This window comes from Tamandua tetradactyla, chromosome 3, assembly GCF_023851605.1.
Source record: "Tamandua tetradactyla isolate mTamTet1 chromosome 3, mTamTet1.pri, whole genome shotgun sequence".
Lineage (NCBI taxonomy): Eukaryota > Metazoa > Chordata > Mammalia > Pilosa > Myrmecophagidae > Tamandua > Tamandua tetradactyla.
In genome coordinates, this window is record NC_135329.1 from 165,431,065 (window position 1) to 165,453,320 (window position 22,256).

Below are 22,256 nucleotides of genomic sequence, written 5' to 3' on the forward strand. Positions count from 1 at the left end.
CCCTCTCTGCGTGGGACATGACTACCAGGGGTGTGGACTTTCCTGGCAACGTGGGACAGAGATCCTGGAATGAGCTGAGACTCAGCATCAAGGGACTGAGAAAAACCCTAGAATGAGCTGAGAATTAACATCAAGGGATTGAGAGAACCTTCTCGACCAAAGCAGGAAGTGTTAATGGCTGAGAGATTCCAAACAGAATCGAGAAGTTATCCTGGAGGTTATTCTTACACATTAAGTAAATATCACCTTATTGTTCAAGATATAGTGGAGAGGCTGGAGAGAACTGCCTGAAATGTAGAGCTGTGTTCCAGTAGCCATGTTTCTTGATGATGATTGAACAATGATATAGCTTTCACAATGAGACTCTGTGAATGTGAAAACCTTATGTCTGATGCTCCTTTTATCTACTATATCAACAGAAGAGTAGAACATATGGAATAAAAATAAATAATAGAGGGAACAAATGTTAAAATAAATTTAGTTTGAAATGCTAGTGGTAAATGAAAGCGAGGGGTAAGGGGTATGTTATGTATAATCTTTTTTTCTCTGTTATTGTTTTATTTCTTTTTCTGTTGTGTTTTTATTTCTTTTTCTAAATCGATGCGAATGTTCTAAGAAATGATGAATATGCAACTATGTGATGATATTAAGAATTACTGAGTGTATATGTAGAATGGAATGATATCTTAATGTTGTGTTTGTTGTTAATTTTTTTAATTAATAAAAAAAAAGGAAGAAAAAAAAAGTCTTGGGAATCAAAGTCTGGATTTGATTCCCATGCTGATCAACTCATGCCCAGAGATGGCACTTCCACCCCTACTACTGACTATTGAGCTCAACTGCATTCCACTGGTCAGAGGTGGGTGGAGGCTTTAGTGAACATCCATCATCCCTGCGCAAGAACAACCAAAACATACTACGTCAGCTCCATCATCAGAAGGAAGGGAGGGCATATTACAAATAAAAACAAAACTCTTAGGGTCAATCATGCCCTGAATCACTTTCATAAAATAGGAATACCACTAATCCAACCAAATAATAACAGCAGGGCTGTGAATGAGCGCTTTTGCATCCCCAGGGTAGTTGTCTGGGCAGATACTAAAGCTCTTAGCAAATTGTAACTAGAGCCCAGAGGTCAATGAACTACGTGGCTAAAGTTCCTGCCATTCTGGTCACCAAAGAGGTAAAATCAGGTGAGGTTAAGTGGTCAATTGATGGACACCTGGTCCTACTCATCTGGAAGCTGCTCTTCCAGTTTGTCAGGTTTTTTTAAATCTTCTCAGCTCCACACCTCTGCTCTCAGCACTCAGATCTGGAGCTAACATGTTAATAATGTCAGTTAGTTGCCCCAGGGCTTGGCCATGCCAAGTTTGGAGCCGCTCCCTTCTTTGGGTTTGGTACAAGAGCAGTCTTGGAGTCCAGTGATAACAGTCTTGGAGCCAGCGAGATTCTATCTGAGCATACCTGCCAGGCATGCTGTGGAAACCAGAGCAGTGGTTTCCAGTAGGACAGCATTGATTTCAAATGGCTCTTAATTGGCTTAAGTTTTTTTCTACTTCAATTTCGAGGAACAGATTGAAAAAACTGTCATCACTTCTAACAAGAGAGGAAAAATTTAAGACTAGCAAGAACATAAAAATAAAATTATTTTGGAGATAGGTAAAGACTTGGGACCTCCCTGTCCTGTATGTATGTCCCTTGCCCCACCCACACTTCTGGGATGACATTGTTTAGTGCCAGGTGAAGACAGAGCAGCAGGATCTCAGGCAAGGGCTCTAGGACCAATGGTGAGTTAGCAAGTTTGCCCTCCAGGGAGCCAGCCTCAGATGATGAGCAATTTTCCAAACATTGACAGTTAATATTATCCAATGACCTAAAGTTGATATAAATCTGTTTCAAATCTTATTACTCAATTTGATCTGTGTCAATAATTGGGGGAATGTTGTTTATTACCTGTTAAGCAAAGGTTTATTTCCTTTTATTTATCCTAAAACAATCTTTTGAAAGGCTTTCATTAGGTCTAGTACTCTGGGGTTTGGTGAAGAAGTCCTTTATGTTTGTAATCTCAAAAATATGAGATGCTGTTCCTTCTCATTCTCTTTTTCCTCATTTCCAAGTCCCTTCTTTCCCTTCAGATTTTCATTGTCTTCTTCAAGGTCTTTTCTGTTTCTTTGATGTTTTTCTAAGTTATTGAAACCAGAATTTCACACACTCTTCCATCTTTCACTGTGGTTTTTGTCCAAGAGTGTCTGATGGTTACTTTTATGCTTTGTGTGTAAAAGCTCCCAGCATATGACCCTTTTTTGGTCTCAGTAGCAAACTGGACTGATGTATTTAGGAAAGAGTTGACAATGGCTCCAGGTACAGTTCTTGGATTTTAACTCCATAGCTCAGAATCCATCTCCCTATAGGTGAAACAGGCTTCTCCTTAAAGCCTTCCTTATTCTAGCAGACATGGAAGAGTACAGTTATTTCTTACTTTATCCCCAATGAGTTAACAATTCTCTACCTAGAGAAGCTTAATGTTAGCAGTACAGTAAGTTAAATAAGAGAGGGTTGTCCTGAGATATCAACTTGGAGAGGGGAAATTTCAGGATAACTCTTATTGTTCTTGAGTCCAGGAGAACTATCAGGAATGATGACAAGCCCTCATACAGGTCTTCAGTGGGGTCATCTCTGCTGGTTAAACCATCCATTGAATTCTTAATTTTAGCTACTTCATTTTTCAGTTTGATAGTATTTGGTTCTTTGATCAAATTCATAATCTTGATTCTAATTTCTCAAACATAAAGACATAGTTGAAGTAGTTTCACAGACCACTAGTTGAGTGTTCCCTTAAGATGGTGTTTTTCATTCAAAGAAATGCATGAAAGTGAATAGAGCAAGTATTTCACTCAGTTTTCAAAACAGAGTTGCATAATATTTTCGCAGAGCATTTTTTGAAGGTTCTGTTAAAATGGTGTTCCTTAATCAAAGAAGTGCGGGGAACAAAACGGAGCAAGTATTTCACTCAGTTTTCAGAAATAGATGCTACATTCCCAGCGACAACAAAGCTCCAAAACATAGCCAAGATCTAAGCAGTCTGTGCAAAAGGCTGAAAAAAGAACTTGTTAAAATCAGATGTCACAACTCCCACTCTCACTTTACGGACACTTCATAACAAATGCAAACAAGCTGTTGATCTGATCCCCCAGACCACAGCAGACCAGTCTTAGCGTATGTCCCAACCAGAAGAAGGCCTAGCTGCTCTGGACAGATGTGCTGACCACAGCAGGAAGTGACTCTGGTACGCCACCCAGGTGGCTGCTAAACCTTAAAAGGGCAAAATTGTATTGTCAAATCACCACGTAACTCAGTGAGAGCAAAGAGTAAAAATGCTCCTGAATTGTCAAGAGTACATTATGTTAGTTTTGAAAACCTGACCATAGAAGGCTGTGGCAAATTTTCCATTAGATTTAGTTAAAACTCTTTGGACATTTGAAAAAAATAAGTTTTGGTTACTAGAGAGATTCATCTATGCAAAATTTAAGTTTCCCAGTTCTACTGGATAAATGCAGAAAGATTCTTTACGTGACAGACTAGGTTATGCTTAGAGGTCATAAAGCCTTCGCTATAATCATGAACTTCTAAAAGAAGGGCTCAGAGGGCCAGAGCTTTCCTATCACAGAGGCCCTCAGAGTTGGGCTTACCTCCCAGGGATGTTAAACAAGCAGCCACTAATAGTTTTGAAGGAGATGTTCATCAAACAACTTTTAATTTAAAACACACCACCTGTAGGGCAGAGTGAATTAAGATTTTTTATAACTTCTATAATGTTTTTATGAATAGTGCAATTATAGCGTGTTTTATTTTGTATTTTGGGTTATAAGCAGTAATATGTTTAGTGGAAACATTTCAAAGATACCATAAATTTAAAACCCTGTTTTGGCATTCCTCTACGTTTTAATATACGAGGAGCCCCAAAAATGGACGAGGCCTAGGCATCTCTCCACTCTGAGAGGCAATGTACCTGAAGGTGCCACGTGCTCAGCCTCGCCCTCCTTGGAACTGGCCCCTCAGATTACCCTTCCTGCTTCTGCCCACCTTCTGTCTCATACCATAGCTATTGCTGAAGCCGTTTTATCTGTCTTACAAGATTGTGAGCTTCATTCCCAATGGCCACCCCATTGTAGATGTTAGTGCCTGGGTCAGATCCTCAGGCCCTCTATTGTTATCATCCATCTTTTGAGAAAAAAATGTCTAGCTACACTTACTCTTTATTTTCTATTTATTAAATCATTAGAGTCATTTGTAGCTTATTGCACCTGCCTCCAAGCTAACCCTCAGAATTCTTCCTGATGCTGAAGGGAAGAACACCCTGAATACCTTGTTAGAGAGTCTTTGTACAGCTCTTAGAGGTAGTGTGCTGGTAAATGTTTAACAACTGGTTCCTGGGGTGGGGGGCAGTGAAGGGAGAGCCCTGACTCCGAGTGTTTGCTAGGTCTAGACTGCACTGAATGTAGAGTTGGAAAGAGATGCACACAACTGGCTCTGGCTAACTGATGAGGCTTTGAAAGGTTCCAGTTTACATCTGGCTTCCAGCAGAGGCTTGGTAAAAAAACATGCTATTCTGTAAGAAATGGGGAAACCAACTGAATCCCTTCTCCCCTGCACAAGGCAGGCCTGTATGATATATTCACAATGCTATCTCCCTTTTCAGGTCTGCCTCCTTCCAGGCCTCCTCTGTTAACTGCACCAGATTGTGATAAACCCTGAGTCATGGGTAACGAATCATAAAATGGCTCCACTCAGAAGTTTCTTAAAGGGTCACTTATATGAAAACAGTTTGAAACTCTCAGAATGGGTACTGTTTGCAGGTTGACTTTGGGGTTATACTCATTAAGCCCCAAATTAATTATTTCAAGCATCTGCCCAACTTCCTGTCCCATTGTGCGCGCACACGCACACACACACACACACATAAGCTTCTTGGACACATGCTAAATTGTGTGACTCAGTAATTTTTCTTACTAAGAGGCAACAGCACCATTCCTTCCTTAGTACCTTCTTTCACTCAGTTCCACATGGCAGAATGAGCAGATTTCAAACAACCTTAATTACGAATTTTGTTTTACTCTGTCTCCTGACATGATGTCTTGATTATAAGAGATAGCCAACAAATATTTGTTATGTTACATAAATGAACTCTGCTTTCTTATAGTATATAAGAAATACGTTTCCCCTCACAGCGGGTACTCAGACACTCTACTGTTATCATTTCACTGCTGAGAAAAAAATGACCATTTAGTGTTCATTAAATCTTGCATGAACAAGTTTAGATCATTTCTGATCTTAACCCTTTGTCCTCAGAAGAACTGGTTTTCTTGCTTCAGACAACAAAGGTCAGACAATAGAGGTGTGTGGTTTTCGCTACCTCCTCCTTATTGTAACCAGCATGTATTCACACATCCCACTCCCTCAACCAGGTTTTTCCCCAAATTACCAGAGCCCTAAAAGCCTTAGTCAGTTGTAACCCAAATCTTACGTCTAGTCATGCTGGCTTCTGACTCTGGAGGAGTGGGAAAAATATGAATCTTAATAAACGCATTGAAAGTACTATAATAAAAAACATAGTCAATAACAAGCATTACTAGGCAATCCAACCCTCATGTATTGCTGGTGGGAACCCCTCTGGAAAACCGTTTGGCAGTTTCTTAAAAAGGTTAAATAAACTTACCTTATGACCCAGGAACTGCACTCTTATGTAGCTACCCTAGAGAAATAGAAGCATAAGCCTATACAAATCCATGCACGTGAGTGCTCACAGCCGCTTTACTCGTAATTGCCCCAAATTGGAAACAATTCAGATGTTTATCAACTAGTGGGATGAATAAACAAAATGTGTTATATGCATACAGTGGAGTGCTGGCACCAATAAAAGGCAAAGAAGTACTGATCGATGCTGTAACACTTGAGAGCCTCAAAAACACAAGTGCAAGAAGCCAGACACAGAGACGATATATTGTGCGATTCCGTTTATATGAAATGTCTGAAAAGGCAAATTAAAAAAAGGCAAAGAGCAAAATAGTGCTTCTTTGGGGATGAAGGACAGGAAAAAGGATTGACTTCAAATGGGCAGGTAGACCTTTTAGGGATGGTGGAAATGTCTGCATGTTTGGCACAACTGTTAATTTACTAAAATTCATTAAATGTATGCTTAAAATGGATGAATTTTGTGCTATATAAATTATAGCTCAGTGAATAAAGACCTTTGCTAACTCTATTTAGCTGTTGGTTTTCCTTGCCTGTTTATAAACTTCCAGGTGCATGGGGCTGCTGCGTATGACCTGGCCACCCATGTCTTTTCCTTTTACTCATAGTTAAGGGCAATGACTTAATATGTGGCTGAAGGAGGCAGGGCTAGACCAAACTCAGCAAACCCACAGATGCATGGCCTGAGGTTGCTTTAGCTGTGGGCCCGTGAGTCACCTGGTCTGCAGGGAAGGAAGGACGTGGCTTATTCATGCCAACTGCTTACCACCCAGGCCTTTCCCGTAGTCGGCTGTGTGAGGCGACCATACTCCCCTCATCAGATTCATGCTGGGTGAGCTGTGTTGTATGCAGGGGAATGCGGTATCTTCATCCAAGGAGACAAAGACACTCTTTGTTAAACCGAAGCTAGTCTTACTTTAAAGGATGAGATCATTTCTTTGACTACTAATCTTTTCCTTGCAAAAGATGTTTCCTCTCTTTGGACCAAAATGGAATGGGAAGCCCATAGGCAACTTTCAGCTTTTAATTTGATCTTTCAGTGTTGCGTTTTGAAGACTCCTGATCTGGAGCTTGCTCCAGAATGGCCAAACATAAGATGGCATTTCCTACAAGGTTCCAGCCAGGAGGTGGAGAGCAGAAACTTTGGCAAAGAGCCTGCGCTGTTATTCCAGCCCCAGGGGGGCAAATAATACACTGGTTTGTTTTGCCTATCAAACTGGCAAACTGGAAAAAATCAGAAAGTACACACTGTTCTCATTTGGAGTATTTAGAAAGTAATGAGCCTTAGAGTATAACTTGGGAGGCTTAATTTGCTTCCAGCAATACCTCAAGGAAATGTTTCACCCTGGCCTCCTAGGGCATCTGCCATGTGGTCCCGCTTCTCATATTCAAATCTTTTGACTCCCTTATCTGTACTTGATTTTTATTTTAAGATGAATTCATTCTTCTATTACCATTGCCTGGGCATTCCTGGAACAAAGTAGATGCTCAATAAATATTTATTTGAATGCGGGAGAACCAGGTTTGATTCCTGGTCCACACACTCCCCGCACTCCCCCCCCCCAAAAAAAATAACAAAAGCATTGTGAAGAAAATTCAGTATACATATCACATATTTGCCTGTGTGTGTGAATGTATAGATATAGATATACATATATGTAGGGAGACACATAAAAAATGTTATTTTAAAAATAAATAAGTAAATAAATAAAATACCTGTTTGAGTAAGAAAAGGAAGCCAATAGGTAACTCTGCTCTCAGTACAAGCACAAATAAAGGTACAGCGTAGGCTAGGGGAGGGGGTCAGGGTGGGTCCTAGGACACAAAGGCAAAAGGTCCCCAGACTGGTGGGATTCCTTCACTTTATCTCAGAAAGCTGCCAAAAATGTTTGGAAAGAAGGGGTGGGACTGGGAACTGAGACAAATTCATCACAGTGAAGAGAGAGAGAAGCGGAGGTTTTTTGTTAGAAGGAGGGACTTAAAATCTTTTGCATAATATTTAAAATTATTTTTATCTTCAATTCTTGTACTTTCTAAATATTTAGGCCCGGGGGCAAAGCCCAGGATCCTTTTACAGTCAAACCTTCCCCTGCTTCAGGGCGCATCTCAGGCATCAACCTTCACATCTGTGTCTCTCTGGAATCTCTGATTATTTCAAGGACAATTTCTTTACAATACGTATTTGTTTTTCCTCTTGGTTTGCAGCCACATTCCACTTGCCCCCATGATTCTTGCCCACTCACCCTGTGATGGCTGGTCTACCCTCTCTAATCCGCCCTCTAGCTGGTAATCTCCTGGAAAGCAGCATCTCTCTGTGTCTCAAACAAAAACTAGCATTTAGATACTAAGCATTTAGTTAATTGGGCCAGATAATACAGTCATTTGGTTAGGACCAGCATACTTTCTTAGGTAGGGGAGTGACCGATGAAATGGCTTGCAGACATGATACACTATTTTAAAAGACCTTCTTTTCTAGACATCTGGTATCTTGTACATGAGTGTTGTCATTCGATTTTTTTTTTTTTTTTTTTCTGGCGTGGGCAGGCACTGGGAATCAAACCCAGGTCTCTGGTATATCAGGCAAGGATTCTGCAACTGGGCCATCGTGGCCTGCCTGTGATTGATTTTAAAATAGAAAAAACAGTATTGGTTTTCTCAAAAAACCATTATCAGGTGAAGACCTGATGAATATAGAAAGTTGATCAAGTTTATCAACAGGAAGGACTAGCAGTGAAATGCCACCTATTTTATTTTATTGTTATTATGAAAATATGTAATCAATATTTCAAATTAAATATTTTTAATTTAGTGAATGGGATTTATAAAATGTATTGTCTTATCTGGATTAGCCCCTAGTTAAAATTATTAATATTATTTTATATGGACAAGACAAGCTTTTTTAAAAAGTCAATTTGGACTTTTTTTTGTTGATTACGTAGTACCCATAAGTAGTTGCAAAGTAAAATTTTCTCAGTATCTTTCCTGTACATATACTAGCTTGGACATTTCTGAAAAGACCACAGTTTTCTTTCTGTCTCTATGGAAAGACATCTCTATGTGGCACAACAGAAGCAGTACACATCATGTTACTTGAGCACCCGGATTCTGGGTTTGACTTTGGCCATAAAAGAACAAGTTACTTGAGACCTTGACTTCCTTGTCTAAATTTGTATTGTGAGGGAAAGGCACATTATTATCTGTCTTCAGCAGCTTGGAGGGTTTCCCCCCCATTCCCCAACCCCCTTACTTACCAAGGCCAAAAGCTGAGGTCTTTGGTTCACTTCCTATTTTCCTTCCCTGCAGCTGCACCCCAACTATTCTCTAAAGAACCAGGACCAAGTGTCTGGAGGCTGCAGAAACACTGATGACAGCTCTCGTGGATGTCAGTCCAGAACAGGTAGACAATACTGCAGTGCTGGGGGCTGGGAGGGTGAGGCGAAGAGACCTAAGCATGGGCGAGGGCCAGCGTGAAGAAACTGTAATAAGCCTGGATACTGCATGCTTAGCATCTTGGCGCACAGAAAAAGAAAAAGAGGAGGGTGAGGACAGAGGAACCCAGGTGGGCTAAGAGACCTGTGCTCAGGCTGGCTAGTTTTTTCTTTCCTTTTTTATTGTGAAAAATAACATATATACAAAAAAGCAACATATTTCAAAGCACATCGCAACAATTAGTTATAGAACAGATTTCAGAGTTTGGTACAAATTACAATTCCACAATTTTAGGTTTTTCCTTCTAGCTGCTCCAAGATGCTGGAGACTAAAAGAAATATAATTTGTTAAATCCTGTCTTCTCTGTTATAATTCCTCCATCTCCTTTGATCTTTCTTCCAATCTTTAGAATGAGCTATACCCGTTCTAACTGTTTCATGTTGAAATGACTGTGATAATATGGGATGGGGGATGGAACTAGTTGATGTTCTGGAGAGGCTGTTCCCTCTGGGTTTCAGGATTTATCTGGCCTAGGAACCCATCTGGAGGTTGTAGGTTTCTGGAAAGTAATCACAGAGCATGGAAGCTTTGAAGACTCTCAGATAAAGCCCTTGGTGTTCTTTAGGGTTGGCAGACATGGCTTTGGTTGGGGTTTGGCAAACCATGATAGGTAGCAATGTCTCACTGAAGCTTGCATTAGAGCAGCCTCTAGAATAGTCTCTTGACTCTATTTGAACTCTTTCAACCACTGATGTCTTATTTGTTACAATTATTTTCCCCCTTTTGGTCAAGAAGGCATTGTTGACCCCATGGTGCCAGGGCTGGGTTCATCCCTGGGAGTCATCTCCCACATTGCCAGGGAGACTTTCACCCCTGAACGTCATGCCCCACATGAGGGAGAGGATAATGATTTCACTTGCAGAGTTGGGCTTAGAGAGATCCAGGCTGGCTGGGCTTTAAGTCCAAGGGTGATTATTAGAAACTTGGACCCCTAGACAATGCCACTCCTTCCCAGACTTAATAAACTCCAAGGTAGACCACTAGCAGACTCATGAAGGGTCGGTTTTGGTTTAAAATTTGCTTCACGCCATAGAATAAATGAATATTCCCTAGTGAAGATTAGATCTCTTGAGGTGAAAGGGGAGAGAGAATGAGGACACTGTTAGTCTCAAATGGGAACAGGCTCCTTCTCCACACCTCACTCACCAGGGGAAGGTCATATGAAAAAACTGGGCCTAGAAAAGAAAGCCATGGGATCTAATTTTTTTTCCCAAGTAAGTTCATGTAAGACTACCTGTGCCCCACTGGTTTCTACCCCCTTGTGGGTTTGCCTCTGGTTCTAGCTCTACATGGCCCAGTATCCTCATTCTTCTCTAGGGTAGTGTCCTAAGGTCACCTCCTGCTGTGGCGGGGCCTCAGGAATGCAGGGTAAATACTTCCATTTCTTTCTTACAGCCTGGTTGCAACATCTTTTTTTTTTTTTTTTTTTTTTTGCATGGGCAGGCTCCTAACATCCTTTTAAGTTGGGGAAGGAGAGAGTTTCCAGGAGGAGGCCAATAAGTGACTCAATTACACTACTTTTTGATTTTGCTTAGAACTGGCTGGGCCTCCCTTCCATTTTTTAACTGACTAAGATAAAGAAGCAAAAAATAAACCATGCAGGGAGTGTTTGGCGGCATGCTATGTGGTACATATTTTAAATGAACACTGTGCTTCTCTTTTTCATCTGAAAATTTATCTGCCTTGAGTCTTGCATTTCAGCCTTGGCGAATAGCTGTGAAATCTTGACCTGTATGTCACCTCTGCTTGTCTTGTCTAGCATTTGATTTGTTTTTAAACCTTCTTGAATAAATAGGTAGGCTAATATTTCCTGAAACATTCTTTACTCAACTCTTCCCCACTACTGTTTTTTTTTTTAAGAGGAAAAATTGCTTAAAGCATATTTCTAATATCTCAAATGCCTATTAAATAAATCTAACTGATTTGCACTCCCTTCTCCATCGATCATGCCATTATCCTACTCCTGCTTCTACAGGACACTATTGTATTTAGAGGAAAAGGGTTGTTGCGAATATTAACTCCTTTATCATTTTATCTTCACTTTAGGAAGATAAAAACTGAAAAATTTCTCTTAGACCTCCATGCAGGAAACCTCTTGTTACTCCTCTTTAACCAGTACATTTTTACAATGATAATGTGATTCTTATAGCAGTCATATTTCTTTTTTACTTTTGCATAACTCAACTATAATAATAATGTAAAACCCTCCAATATGCCTTCTATATATTAATTTTCATATTGTCCTCATCTTATTACTACTTGTTTTTACCTAAGGGTGTGTTTCTACCAATCTTCTTATATTTCAGGCTATTTCTTTAACTTTAAATTTTGGATAAATATTAGAATTATAGAAGAGTTATAAATATAGATCATAGAGTTTCTGTGTACCCTTCACCCAGCTTCCCTTATTTTTAATTTTGTTCTATTGATTATGTTTGTGAAAGTTCTAGCAGGAACAAAGTTCACAGGCATGTCACTTATTTGAGCATCCAGAGCTGTTAGCCTCAGAACAAATGGATTAGAAATGAACAATACAGATATTTCAGGAAACTTCGATTTTGGAAGGTGACAGTTGAAAACTGAGTTGACCCTGCACCTTCAAATAATTTGCTCAAAAGTGAGTTGGTCACAAACAAACAGGGACAAAATAATATAATACATTTCAAACAAACAAACAGGAAAATCTGGTTAAAATTCTAAATTTGTGGAAACTGATTTATTTTAACATTAGTAATTTGTATTAATCACGGCATGGGAAACTATCCTCTATGTAGTTTTGTGTCCAACTCTCAGATTTTTTTTCTGTTTATAAAAATTCTTAATTTGTTTTCCATCAATAGAATATTTGTTGAAATTACATAAAAATCCAATAATTTATGTCCTTCTTAAATATACATTATATTAACATTATGAATCACTAGTATAGCATTTTCCTGTTTTGTAGGAGTTAGATGTGTGTGTGTGTGTGTATGTGCACATCAAAAAGAACTATGAAGGAAATAATTCAAGAAATCAAGATTTCAAATGGTTAGGCGAATTTATGAATATTTGTAATGTTGTTTTCTGCATGTCTGTATTTTCTTAAATTTTTTTGTAGTGAGTGACAATTGCTTTCATATCTAGGGGAAATTAACAAAAGATACAAATAATAAACATGGAAGAAAAATATGGAAATTCGCAGTTTTAATGGAAATGACAACCACTTTTGTTGGTTGTTCCAAGTATCCATTGTTGTTGAACAACTTGTTTTTCCATCTTTTCAGTATTGTGAGAAGCAAAGAGCATAAGCAATTGGCAAAATAAAAAAGGAAAAATGTATAATGGTCAGATAAAAATGCTTATGATGCACAGAGAGTTGCAAAGCTACACCATGGCTATACACATCAAAATTACTAATATTCAAAAGCCAGTGATTATGGTTACTCATTTCCATGTCATATGTCGTGTCAATGAGACCATTGTTCTTATTGACAAATTGCTTTTAAATGAAATACAGGTAAATCTTCATATTTGTTCAAATTGTATTTGGTGACATTTTATACAGCCAAATGGTTTCCAGTCTAATTTTCTGATACTTGTAAATGCAGTTGAAATTTGGAACATCTTGACACTGCTCCTCAGGGCTTCATGTGATGACAATTCTCAAAAGTCCTGAAATGTGAAGCAAAAGGAGGCTTTCATTAGTCCTGGGACAATTCTACCTGATGGAATGTGTCCATCATGTAATAAAATAAATCACTCTAATCTTCCGGAGTTTAGTAAGAGTTACTTTCTGCACTGAGTGATAAATGCTCTAACAGGCACATGGCTCTAGTTGAAGTTTGGTCAAATGGTAACTGGAACAAGCATAAGCCTTCTCCCCTCTAATTACATTAGGCAGCTGGTTGCCCATAATGAACGTCAGGTGATCCCCTGCTTTGGCTGTAACTGAGTAAGATATTCCATCTGGTTCCAGCACAAGGAAAGAGTGTGCTGCATACTAGTTTAAAACTGTTGTGACCCTGGCACTTTGTAATAGGAAAATTTCATTTATTCAAGATCATGAATTGCAAGGAAGATAAATTGAATGATGTTGGCTCTTAGTGGCTATTATTACCACGTTCACTGCATCATGCCTTTTGTACAAATTGGAATGGTGCGTAGCGGACAGACTTGGGGCTCAGTTGCCTGAATGATTGGTGACCAAAGACACCTTGGAGTGGGCAAGAACTGAGAGTCTGCTTCTCACCAGGAATCTTTTTGAGCCCCATGGTTCTTCCAAAAACCCTTCCCATCCTGATTCTGTGATTTTAGGGTCCTTTTGCCTCCATGTCCCTAAACTCTGTTTGCCCCAGCATAGTTTTAGGGAAGTTCTTTAAAAACAAAATCCCAAACAAAAATTTCACCTGTGTCAACCCAGCAGAGTTTCGGATTGTAAAAATAGCTCTGGGATCTAGGATTCTATTTCTAGCGCAGCAGTTTACTTCATGCAGAAGGAAATTATTAATTTGCTCCTTAGTTTCTCTATCTAACCTATTCATCCATCCTTATGATTAGTCTGTAAGCACCAGGATGCTGTGGATACAAAAATAAATAGAATCTAGTTCCTTTGTCAAGATAGTCAGAATTTGGGGGAAAGGTAAACAAGAAAATTAAAGATTGTTATCTAATGCACTAAGTATGAGGTTGGAAGTATCCATGGAACACCACTGAAGTACAGAGAAGGGACATCAAATTACACTTGGAGATGGTGTCATGAGTTAGGGACAACTTCCAGGAAGAGCTGATGCCTTCTTAAAATCCTGAACCCTAAGATGAAATGAATTGTAAGATCAGTCCTATGTCTATATTCTTTATTAATTGAATAAATGTTCTTTTGAGCTCCTCATATAGGGAGAAGTTTTCCAGAGCTGCAAGAAAGAAGCAAAAGATATAAACAAATTTGACTAATTTAGCCATTGCTGCTTACACCCTAAAAAGTGGTCTAGGTCTTAAGACCTCCTCCCTAATGTGCTTTAAGAGGAAAGTGTCGGTTCCTGGGATCTTCCTGTCACTTGATTCATTTATCTCTTCACAGGCCTTCAGTCATTTGAAGGGTATTTGGCATTTAAGGGAAACCACTGCTACCTCTACCATCCTTCACTCTCAACAGCCCCTTCCTCTGAATATTTCCTCACAATAAACTGCTTAGCTTTTTATTGTAGGTCAGTGCTGTAATATTCACATAGGAAGCAACCACCAAACTTTGTCTTCATTAATAGTTACACGTGGCTCAAAGTTGTTTTTCACTAAATGTCTCTGATTACCAATTGATTTTTTTTAAATGTCAATTTTCTAAAACTGATCTCTTTAAAATCTGGACTAGTTGTAGATACAGTTGCAAACCCAGAGAATTGTTTTAAAGAATCATAAGGAGACAAATTCATTAATTCCAATTTTTAGTATACCCTGCTGGTTCCCTTCCCAGTGTTCACTTTTCCCTCTTCTTTTTCCTAAAAGTGTTCCAATTTGGTCCAGCGTTGATGCTAATTAGTACAAGTCAATCGTGGGAATTCCACTCCCCTTGCTGGTGATTGGTATAGGAATGGGCAATTCTTGCCAACAGGAAAAATTCTACTGGTGAGCCTTTGGGAAAGATTCCTTTCCCCTAAAAGAGAGATATATGAAGAGATATCCTTTCTCTTTCCCTGCAAAGTCACGGGTCTGGATGAGCCTCTGGGGCCACTTCAACTGTGTTGCCACCAGTTCGAGGATAAAACCAACCACAGAGGATGGCAGAGCTGGGAGAACCACCAGGAGTATAACAGGAGGCCTGCAGTACTGTGCCTGGACTCTGTTCTACGTTGAGCCTTCTTGTTCTGTGTGATAATAAATTTTCATGTCGCTTAAGCCAGATGAGTCAGGATTTTCAATTATTCACAGCCAAACCATCCTCACTGATAGCCAAGTATGCACTGAAGTCTCTGCACTTTGCTCATAGAACATTTTGTTAGGCCTTCAGTTCCAGGAAACAGGCTTATCTGATTTCCCAGTTCGTGGAGATTAGAAACAGCATATTGGAAGTGGAAAAAGGGGTTACGAGAGATAGACAGCCCTACAAGGAAAGAAAATACACAACGGTAGAGTCAAGAACTCAAGATGCAACAATGAGGGGTTATTTAACACAAGTCCTTCCACCTTAGGCGTCCTGCGTGTATCAGAGTACAACTCAATGATTAATCCATGTGATGACCATGTGTCATCAAGGGAAGTTTGCTTTTCCTTTAGTGTATTGTTTTAGAAGGGCAATGAGGTTGAATAATATTTAAAGTATTTCTTTATAAACAAGGAAAAGGTTAAATGATCAAAGGGGTAAGCTTACTTGAAAATGCACACAGAGAACAAACTCACTCCCTTGTTATGCTCAATAAATGAGTGTTATACATATATGCAACTAAAATCTGTTAGAAGTTTGCTTCACCCTAAGAAAAAGGAGAAAATCAACTGAGGCAGCTCATTTCAGTTTTGGTCCCCAAGAGAAGTGCCAGCAAGGAGAAGCAAAGCTGGCAAATAAGAACATGGTATTGCTTTTCTGTGTTACTTTATTTTGGTTCAATGGCTCAGCAAACCTGGCTAAACTGCTTCCTCAGAAGTCTGCCAGTAGGAAGTAAATAAGCTACTTCATTCTCCTGGTAAAGGGGGTTGAACTCTCCTAATTAAAATGTAAATAATTCTCAAGGCCAACAGCTTGTAAACAGAAAACAAATGGAAAGATTGCAGATGCTAAAACTTGCACCATGAGAAACAGGTTCTAAGTCTTTGTCTATGCATACACTAACCATATTGGTTGATTTAGTCACCTGCCCAAGTAGTCACTCAAACCAAGCTTGCAATCACGCACAGAAAGCCAGCTGGTTGCTATAACAGGCTGACTCAAGGATGAAAATTGAGGTTGGTTTGTTTGCCAAGTACATGGGGTATGGACAACTCAGTGTCAAGGTGAATTCAGGGCTTTTCTGTAATCTATGGTCTCAGCACTGCTGAAGGCTCTGCCAGGTTCACCGGAAGTCCCATGCTCCTATCCTAAGAATGCTCAGATCTTCTAAAACAGGAACTTCCCTTTGAAGTTGCTGATGTACAGGCTAGGTAGGATCTAGAGGAAAGAGAGATGTAAAGGGTAAGTGTCTGCAGGCCAAGGCTGAGGCTATGCCCTTTATCAGGGAAGATGAGCTGGTCTGGACAGGCCCCCACCCATCAGAGCGTTGTTTAGTTGGTTTAATAATCATCCTTCCTTTGAGAATGCCCAAACTTAAGCAATGTGTAAATAAAAGCTAAATAAAAGAGGGGAAAAATCAATACCTTTTTATTTAACTACCATCAAATATGTATATGCCTTATGCATAGCAGGTACTCAAAATATTTTTAAATGAATGGTAAGTTGATATACTGATCTGGGTACTATCTGAGGGAAATGTACAGAATTAAAGAATTTTACTGAGAATAAAGTTTATGACCATTTAGATTAGTGGTTTATAATGGCATTATTTTCTTCACTCTAGGTTATTGTCACCCATACTGAAATGGTGTCACTCGTAAATTTTAATTAATTATTGCCAATATTTCATTGTATTGTGCTAAATGCTCTGCATTCATTTTTCACAACACTATAGGTACAATTAATTAGGTCCATTTTACAGATGGAGAAAATGAGACTTAGAGACATAATTTGCCTGGTGATACAGAACTAAGAAGTGGTTGGGTCACAATTCAAACAGGGTCTATTCTGATGCCAAAGCCTTTACCACTGCATAGTCACTTATAATAGGTATATTGAAGTTTTCCAAGATTTTTTATAGTTTTTAAATGAAGAGGACTTAAGATTCTCTCACCTGCATTCTGATAGGTTGTTTAGAAGAAGAGAGAAAGCTGGAATCACAGCTAACACAGAGCGAATGTATGAAATTATGTACGTTCATGAAATGTCTCACATGTTTGTCGCAGCAGAGGAACTATTGAGACTTGATTTTAAAGTTACTTATTCAGGCAACTCTAATTATTGAAATTAGGTTTAGTCTAACACTACAGTGTTCTCCAATTCAAGATTCTAATAAAATTTTATGTCTTCTTTTTCATTCTCCTGAAATGTTAACTTAGTTTTTAAGGTTGATTTTTTTAAACATCTGATTTAAACCAAGTTTTAAATTTCTTTACACCCCATATTCATTTGTATAGTTGGGCTCATTCCTTTAGACAGTTGCCATTTTTGCCTTCACAATGTTCAGACAATGCCAAAGGTGGCACGAAGGGCTTCTGCCAAGGTTGACCACCACCAATAAGAAAGAGAAATGTCTTTAAAATCTCAAAGTCCTTAGCAAACTCCTGAGACTCATTCATGTAGTCCCTTCCTCCATTCTTCCCCCATATGGTTCGATGAAGCTGGCCCGTTCCCCAGCAAATGGAATAATCAGGTCTCCTGGGCATGAGCAAGCAGAGTGCTCCATTCCTGACCAGGGCCAGGCACACCACCCAAGAGGAGTCTGTGAAAGGCTTCCCAATAATTTTTGCTAGAATTATCATAAAAGAATCACCAGCAGAGTTTGCAAGCTGTTAGATCAATGCAAGTCTAGAATTTCCTTTTGTCATCTTTGTCCCAATAGAAGGAGAATCTTTCTGAGAGCAAAGCTTAGAGAGAAAAGCACCATTGAGAGATGGAAAGATTGAGACTGCATCCCGAAAACACTATTGATGGAGATTCTAGGGCACAAAAATATAAATTCCTCTTTGCCTAAATTCAGAACAAATTGAGAGATAAATAAAAGGGTTAGATAGATGGAGAAGAAACAGTTTCATTGCTGAGAAACTGATGGAACTTGTAACTTCAGATTGGTACCCAAAAGAGCTTTCTAATAGCCTACTCTTTACTTAACCTGATTCATATGCCAGCCACTGGCATGGTTGGGGTCTTTGGGTCTTGCCTTCCATTGCAGACCGATTAGCACAAGGTAGGAGTGCACACTGGAAGATAAGGCAATCTAATCTGACAAAAGAAAGAGTACTAGGAAGGCTGAACCATGCTCACATATCAGATATTTTCCTACTTCCACTTTGTGTAACTCTCTCCCAGTATCATGCCTCATGATTTGGTAAGTCGAGCTTCTGCTAAATCTCAGCCCTGCCTCTTCCCCATCAGCACCAGCCCTTCTGTAGATCTAGATCATTCATCTTGCCCTTGGAAAGAGTGAATGAGGAGACTAAGTGAATGAGCCCCTGGATCCAGCTCATCCCTGATTTCTCATTTGGGATCGGATAAATTCCCTTTCTTTGTTTAAGGCAATTTGGCTTACATTTTTGCCACTTATAGACCCACAGTCTTGATTATTATGTTAGCCTTCTTGTAGTTGATAAAATTATTTTCAAGAAACATGTATTGAGTGACTATAAGGAAATACTGCCTTTACTTGGGTGATAAGTGAGTTTCCTTTGGGTGTCTATTAGGCTTATTATGTCGGATTTGAATATGATTTTCCATTGGGAACCCTATGACATGGCATTATCTGCAGGCTCTCAGATTCCCTCATTGCTGCTTCACCTCTCTCTTCTGACCTGATGTAACAGTTTCATGGCTATTGGTCCTAAAAGACTATACCATCCCTTTGTAGTTCCAACATCTGCCCACACCTCCCTACATAGTCCTTTCATTCACCCTTTCTCGAGTTGTTTTACTTTTTCTATTTTGAATGTACCATATTTTTTCACTGGCATCCTGACCAACAGCAACTCTGTCATGACTTTATGTTGGTACAGTCATACCTTCACTGGTACAAAAATTTTCTCAAGAGTGCTAGAATATTCACTTTTAAATATATCTACTATGTAAAGGTAAAATCTTTGAATATTTTCCCCAACAGGAACACCCCCACCCAAGCAAGTGTTTTGTTTGGTTTTGTCTTTAAGTGAAATCATTATTTCCAAAGAAATATCCACTTTTTTTGTGTGATCAGATGAACAGGAATAATAAAGCTTATGGACATCTAGATAGGAACATATGTTTGCTCATTTCAAAATCCTCCAAGTAGTGAGAAGACAAATTTAAAAATATCACCAATTTATACGATAAGTATTGTTTTAAAATATCACTTGAAAAAGGAACATGGGAACAAAGTATTTTTGAAGGAATGTACCATAGCAGCATTTTCTGTTCTATTCTTAGATGGGTGTGTTAGTTTTTTAAAACTCTTACCCCTCTTTTTTTCTCTTTGACCAAGAAATTCCAGGGAGAAAGAATCTAAAATGTTTTTTCCAATTTCCATTTTTCTCTTGACCCATTGCTTTAGTTTTCCAGCTTCTAAGACAAATACCATGCAACATGAAAATCAGGTCAGGCTTTAATCTGGATTACTGGAGTCCCTTATAGGCAGAGTGGAGGTCAGAGAGAGAAAGCCACTGGTAGCAGCCAGAAGTTGGAAGTCAGTGGAGCACAGAAGAGAAAGAAGATGCTACCATCTGCATTGCCATGTGACAAAAAGCCCAGGACTAAGGATCCCCTGCAGCCAGCCCCAGAATGCCACACAGTCTGTGGGGAGAAAAAGCATTGCCTTGCTGACACCTCGATTTTGGACTTTTCCTAGTCTTAAAATCTTGAGCCAAGAAATTCCTATTGTTTAATCAACCAATTATAGGATATCCATTTTAGGAACTGGGAAATTAAAACAATGGCTGCAAAAAGTTGTTGAGCTGTATGCTTAAGATTGTTCACTTTTCTATCTATAAATACTAGCTTAAAAAAAATGGGTAAAGCATTTGAGTAGATTATAAAAGAGGAAATCCAGCTGACACCTATCATGGCCACACACTCCATCTCACTAATCAGACAAATGCAAATGAAAAGATGAAAAGTTTGTTTGTTTGTTTTTAAGCTGTAACATCTACAGCTGAGGAAAATGTAGAAGTGATGTGATGAGGAAGATCCTGAGATCAAGATTTGTGGACAAGTCATTATAAGAGAAACTAGCAAGGCTGTGAAGGAAATAGAAAAGGGAAGGAGAAAAAGCCAGGGAAGGGTAGAATTTCAGGTGAAGTCTTATTCTTGGAAAAACCTCACAGGGAGCTCTGGAGTATAAATTACTGCATAGTTTGTTCTGCCTCAAGGCACGTGATCTCGGCTTTCATACTCCTATAAGAGTCAGGGGGACTAATGGCTGCCCCGGAGGTGGAATATCAATCCCCCTATATATATCCCCCTCACCCCACTTTCTGGCTCACCACATCCTGCCTAAGAGGCTTCTGTATACCAAGGGTAATTTTCTGAAAGGTGTTACACATGAGTTAGATTAGGAGCTCAGTGTGCAGAAGCTGGGGGGTGAGCATACAAAAGCAACAAAGGGGAACCAGGGAATCTGGGTTGAGCACTGATAGAACCCAGAATTACACGATGCAAGATTGGAAAGTAATAACTCGCAGGTTCCCCCTTGCATGAGATTGAAATGACCTATTATGACCAGTGAGCAAAGTGGAGAAATAAAGCTAAGAATGAACCAATGGTCTTTCCCCAAACTACTCTGCCTTTCCAAAAGCTTCCTCATACTTTTTACATAAAGTAGGTGCTTTGTTTCTAAGTTTAGCAGAAAGTCACACTTGTGGAATATGTGAAGTGGGAGATTTATAGGCAGACGCGTGGAGATGATTGGCTCAGAAAACATTATTCAGATCTTACTTGAATCTTAGAATTTGATGAGTCATGTATGTGCCACAGTAGAAGTGCTTGGGTTGTATAATCGTGCATTTGTGTTTTCTGGCAGGTCTATCTGGTCAGCCTCATTCTTTTCTTACCTTGCATAGTAATACAACGATCCCTTCCTTGAAACAATACTTTGCAGTGTATAAAGCAGTTTAATGCATTTGATCTTAATGGCATCGCAGGAGGCAGCAGGGTCAGCTTTGTTTTCCCTGTTTCCAGATTAGGAACCTGAATCCAGATGGCTTAAACCCTTGCTTCTTAAACTTCATCACAGTCATTTATGGGAGCTTTGTAACCTACTGTAGTCACTGGCCTTTACAGGAATTTTGGAATGCGGGGCAGTGGGGATCAATCCCTGCTTTTTAAAAAGTTCCCAGTGTGATGGGAAAGTACAGCTAAGTTTGGGAACAAGAGGATTAATTGATATTCCCAGCATGTGGGGGAACATAAGGAAACACTTATACCTAAGGCATTAATTTATTTTTTCGTTCATCTACTTATTTATCGAGCATTTACTTTATGACAAGGATTCTGTTATGCTGGGACCATGAAAAGACAATTATAACCTGGGGTAAGGATTGGGGCTGTGAAATGAGTGGAGCTCAGCTCCAGAGGGCTCCGTTCACGTTGCTATTCAGACACAGTCTACGGTGAATTTAGGGATGAGTCAGGTATTGAACTAGTAATTCCAGAGATGATAAACATTATCAAAATACAGATTTAGTGTATTTTGGGAAGGATAATGTCAATCATATTGACATATAGGAGAGTTCTTGGTTAACTAGTACTGTCCTATGAAGACCATAAAAATTGCTCACTGGTTATCTATATCAAGTGCTCTCTTTTATTAAAACATTTCAGAACCCCCCTGGTTGGGTGATGCCCAGAGGTGTCCCTATTGGCCTCAATTTCCACAGACCAGATTAAACCCCCTTCTATGAATTGTTTTTTTTTTGTTGTTGTTGTTGTTTGAGACAAGTCTGCAAGGAATTTGTCTTGAGTCCAAATAGACATCACACATCCTTTATTTACCATCTTCTTCTAATGATTTAGTAGAGGATTATTGGAAGTTTTCTTATTGTTGTTATTGTTTTTTAGGTAAAACAGACATATGGGGTTTGTTGAGATTGAGCACACAGGTTTCAAATTTTATGGCTTTTGGGCCATTTTTCCAAGAGCAAGTATGAATCATCTTGAATCCTGCTTGAAGCATGTACATGGATTTTTTGGTAGACAAGCCATGTGCATTACCAGTACATGGTGCAGTCAATGAGACCCAAGGTTGTATGGGGTGTAGAGTAAAGGCTTCCCTGGAGTGGGA

At 39.3% G+C, this 22,256-nt stretch overlaps 1 protein-coding gene and 1 long non-coding RNA gene across 2 annotated transcripts in view; one reads left to right on the forward strand and one right to left on the reverse strand.

Moving 5' to 3' along the window:
* LOC143677897 (uncharacterized) overlaps nucleotides 1–15,128 on the forward strand; it is a 64,525-nt gene extending 49,397 nt beyond the window's left edge. The window contains exons 5-6 of the mRNA XM_077154509.1: nucleotides 9,055–9,148; nucleotides 14,915–15,128. Coding sequence (XP_077010624.1) covers nucleotides 9,055–9,148; nucleotides 14,915–15,066 — 246 coding nt within the window. The 3' untranslated portion in view covers nucleotides 15,067–15,128. The remainder of the gene's footprint in view (nucleotides 1–9,054; nucleotides 9,149–14,914) is intronic.
* Nucleotides 11,884–22,256, reverse strand: part of LOC143677898 (uncharacterized) — a 32,522-nt gene continuing 22,149 nt past the window's right edge. Inside the window, exon 3 of the long non-coding RNA XR_013172972.1 lies at nucleotides 11,884–12,891. This is a non-coding gene — a long non-coding RNA (uncharacterized LOC143677898). The remainder of the gene's footprint in view (nucleotides 12,892–22,256) is intronic.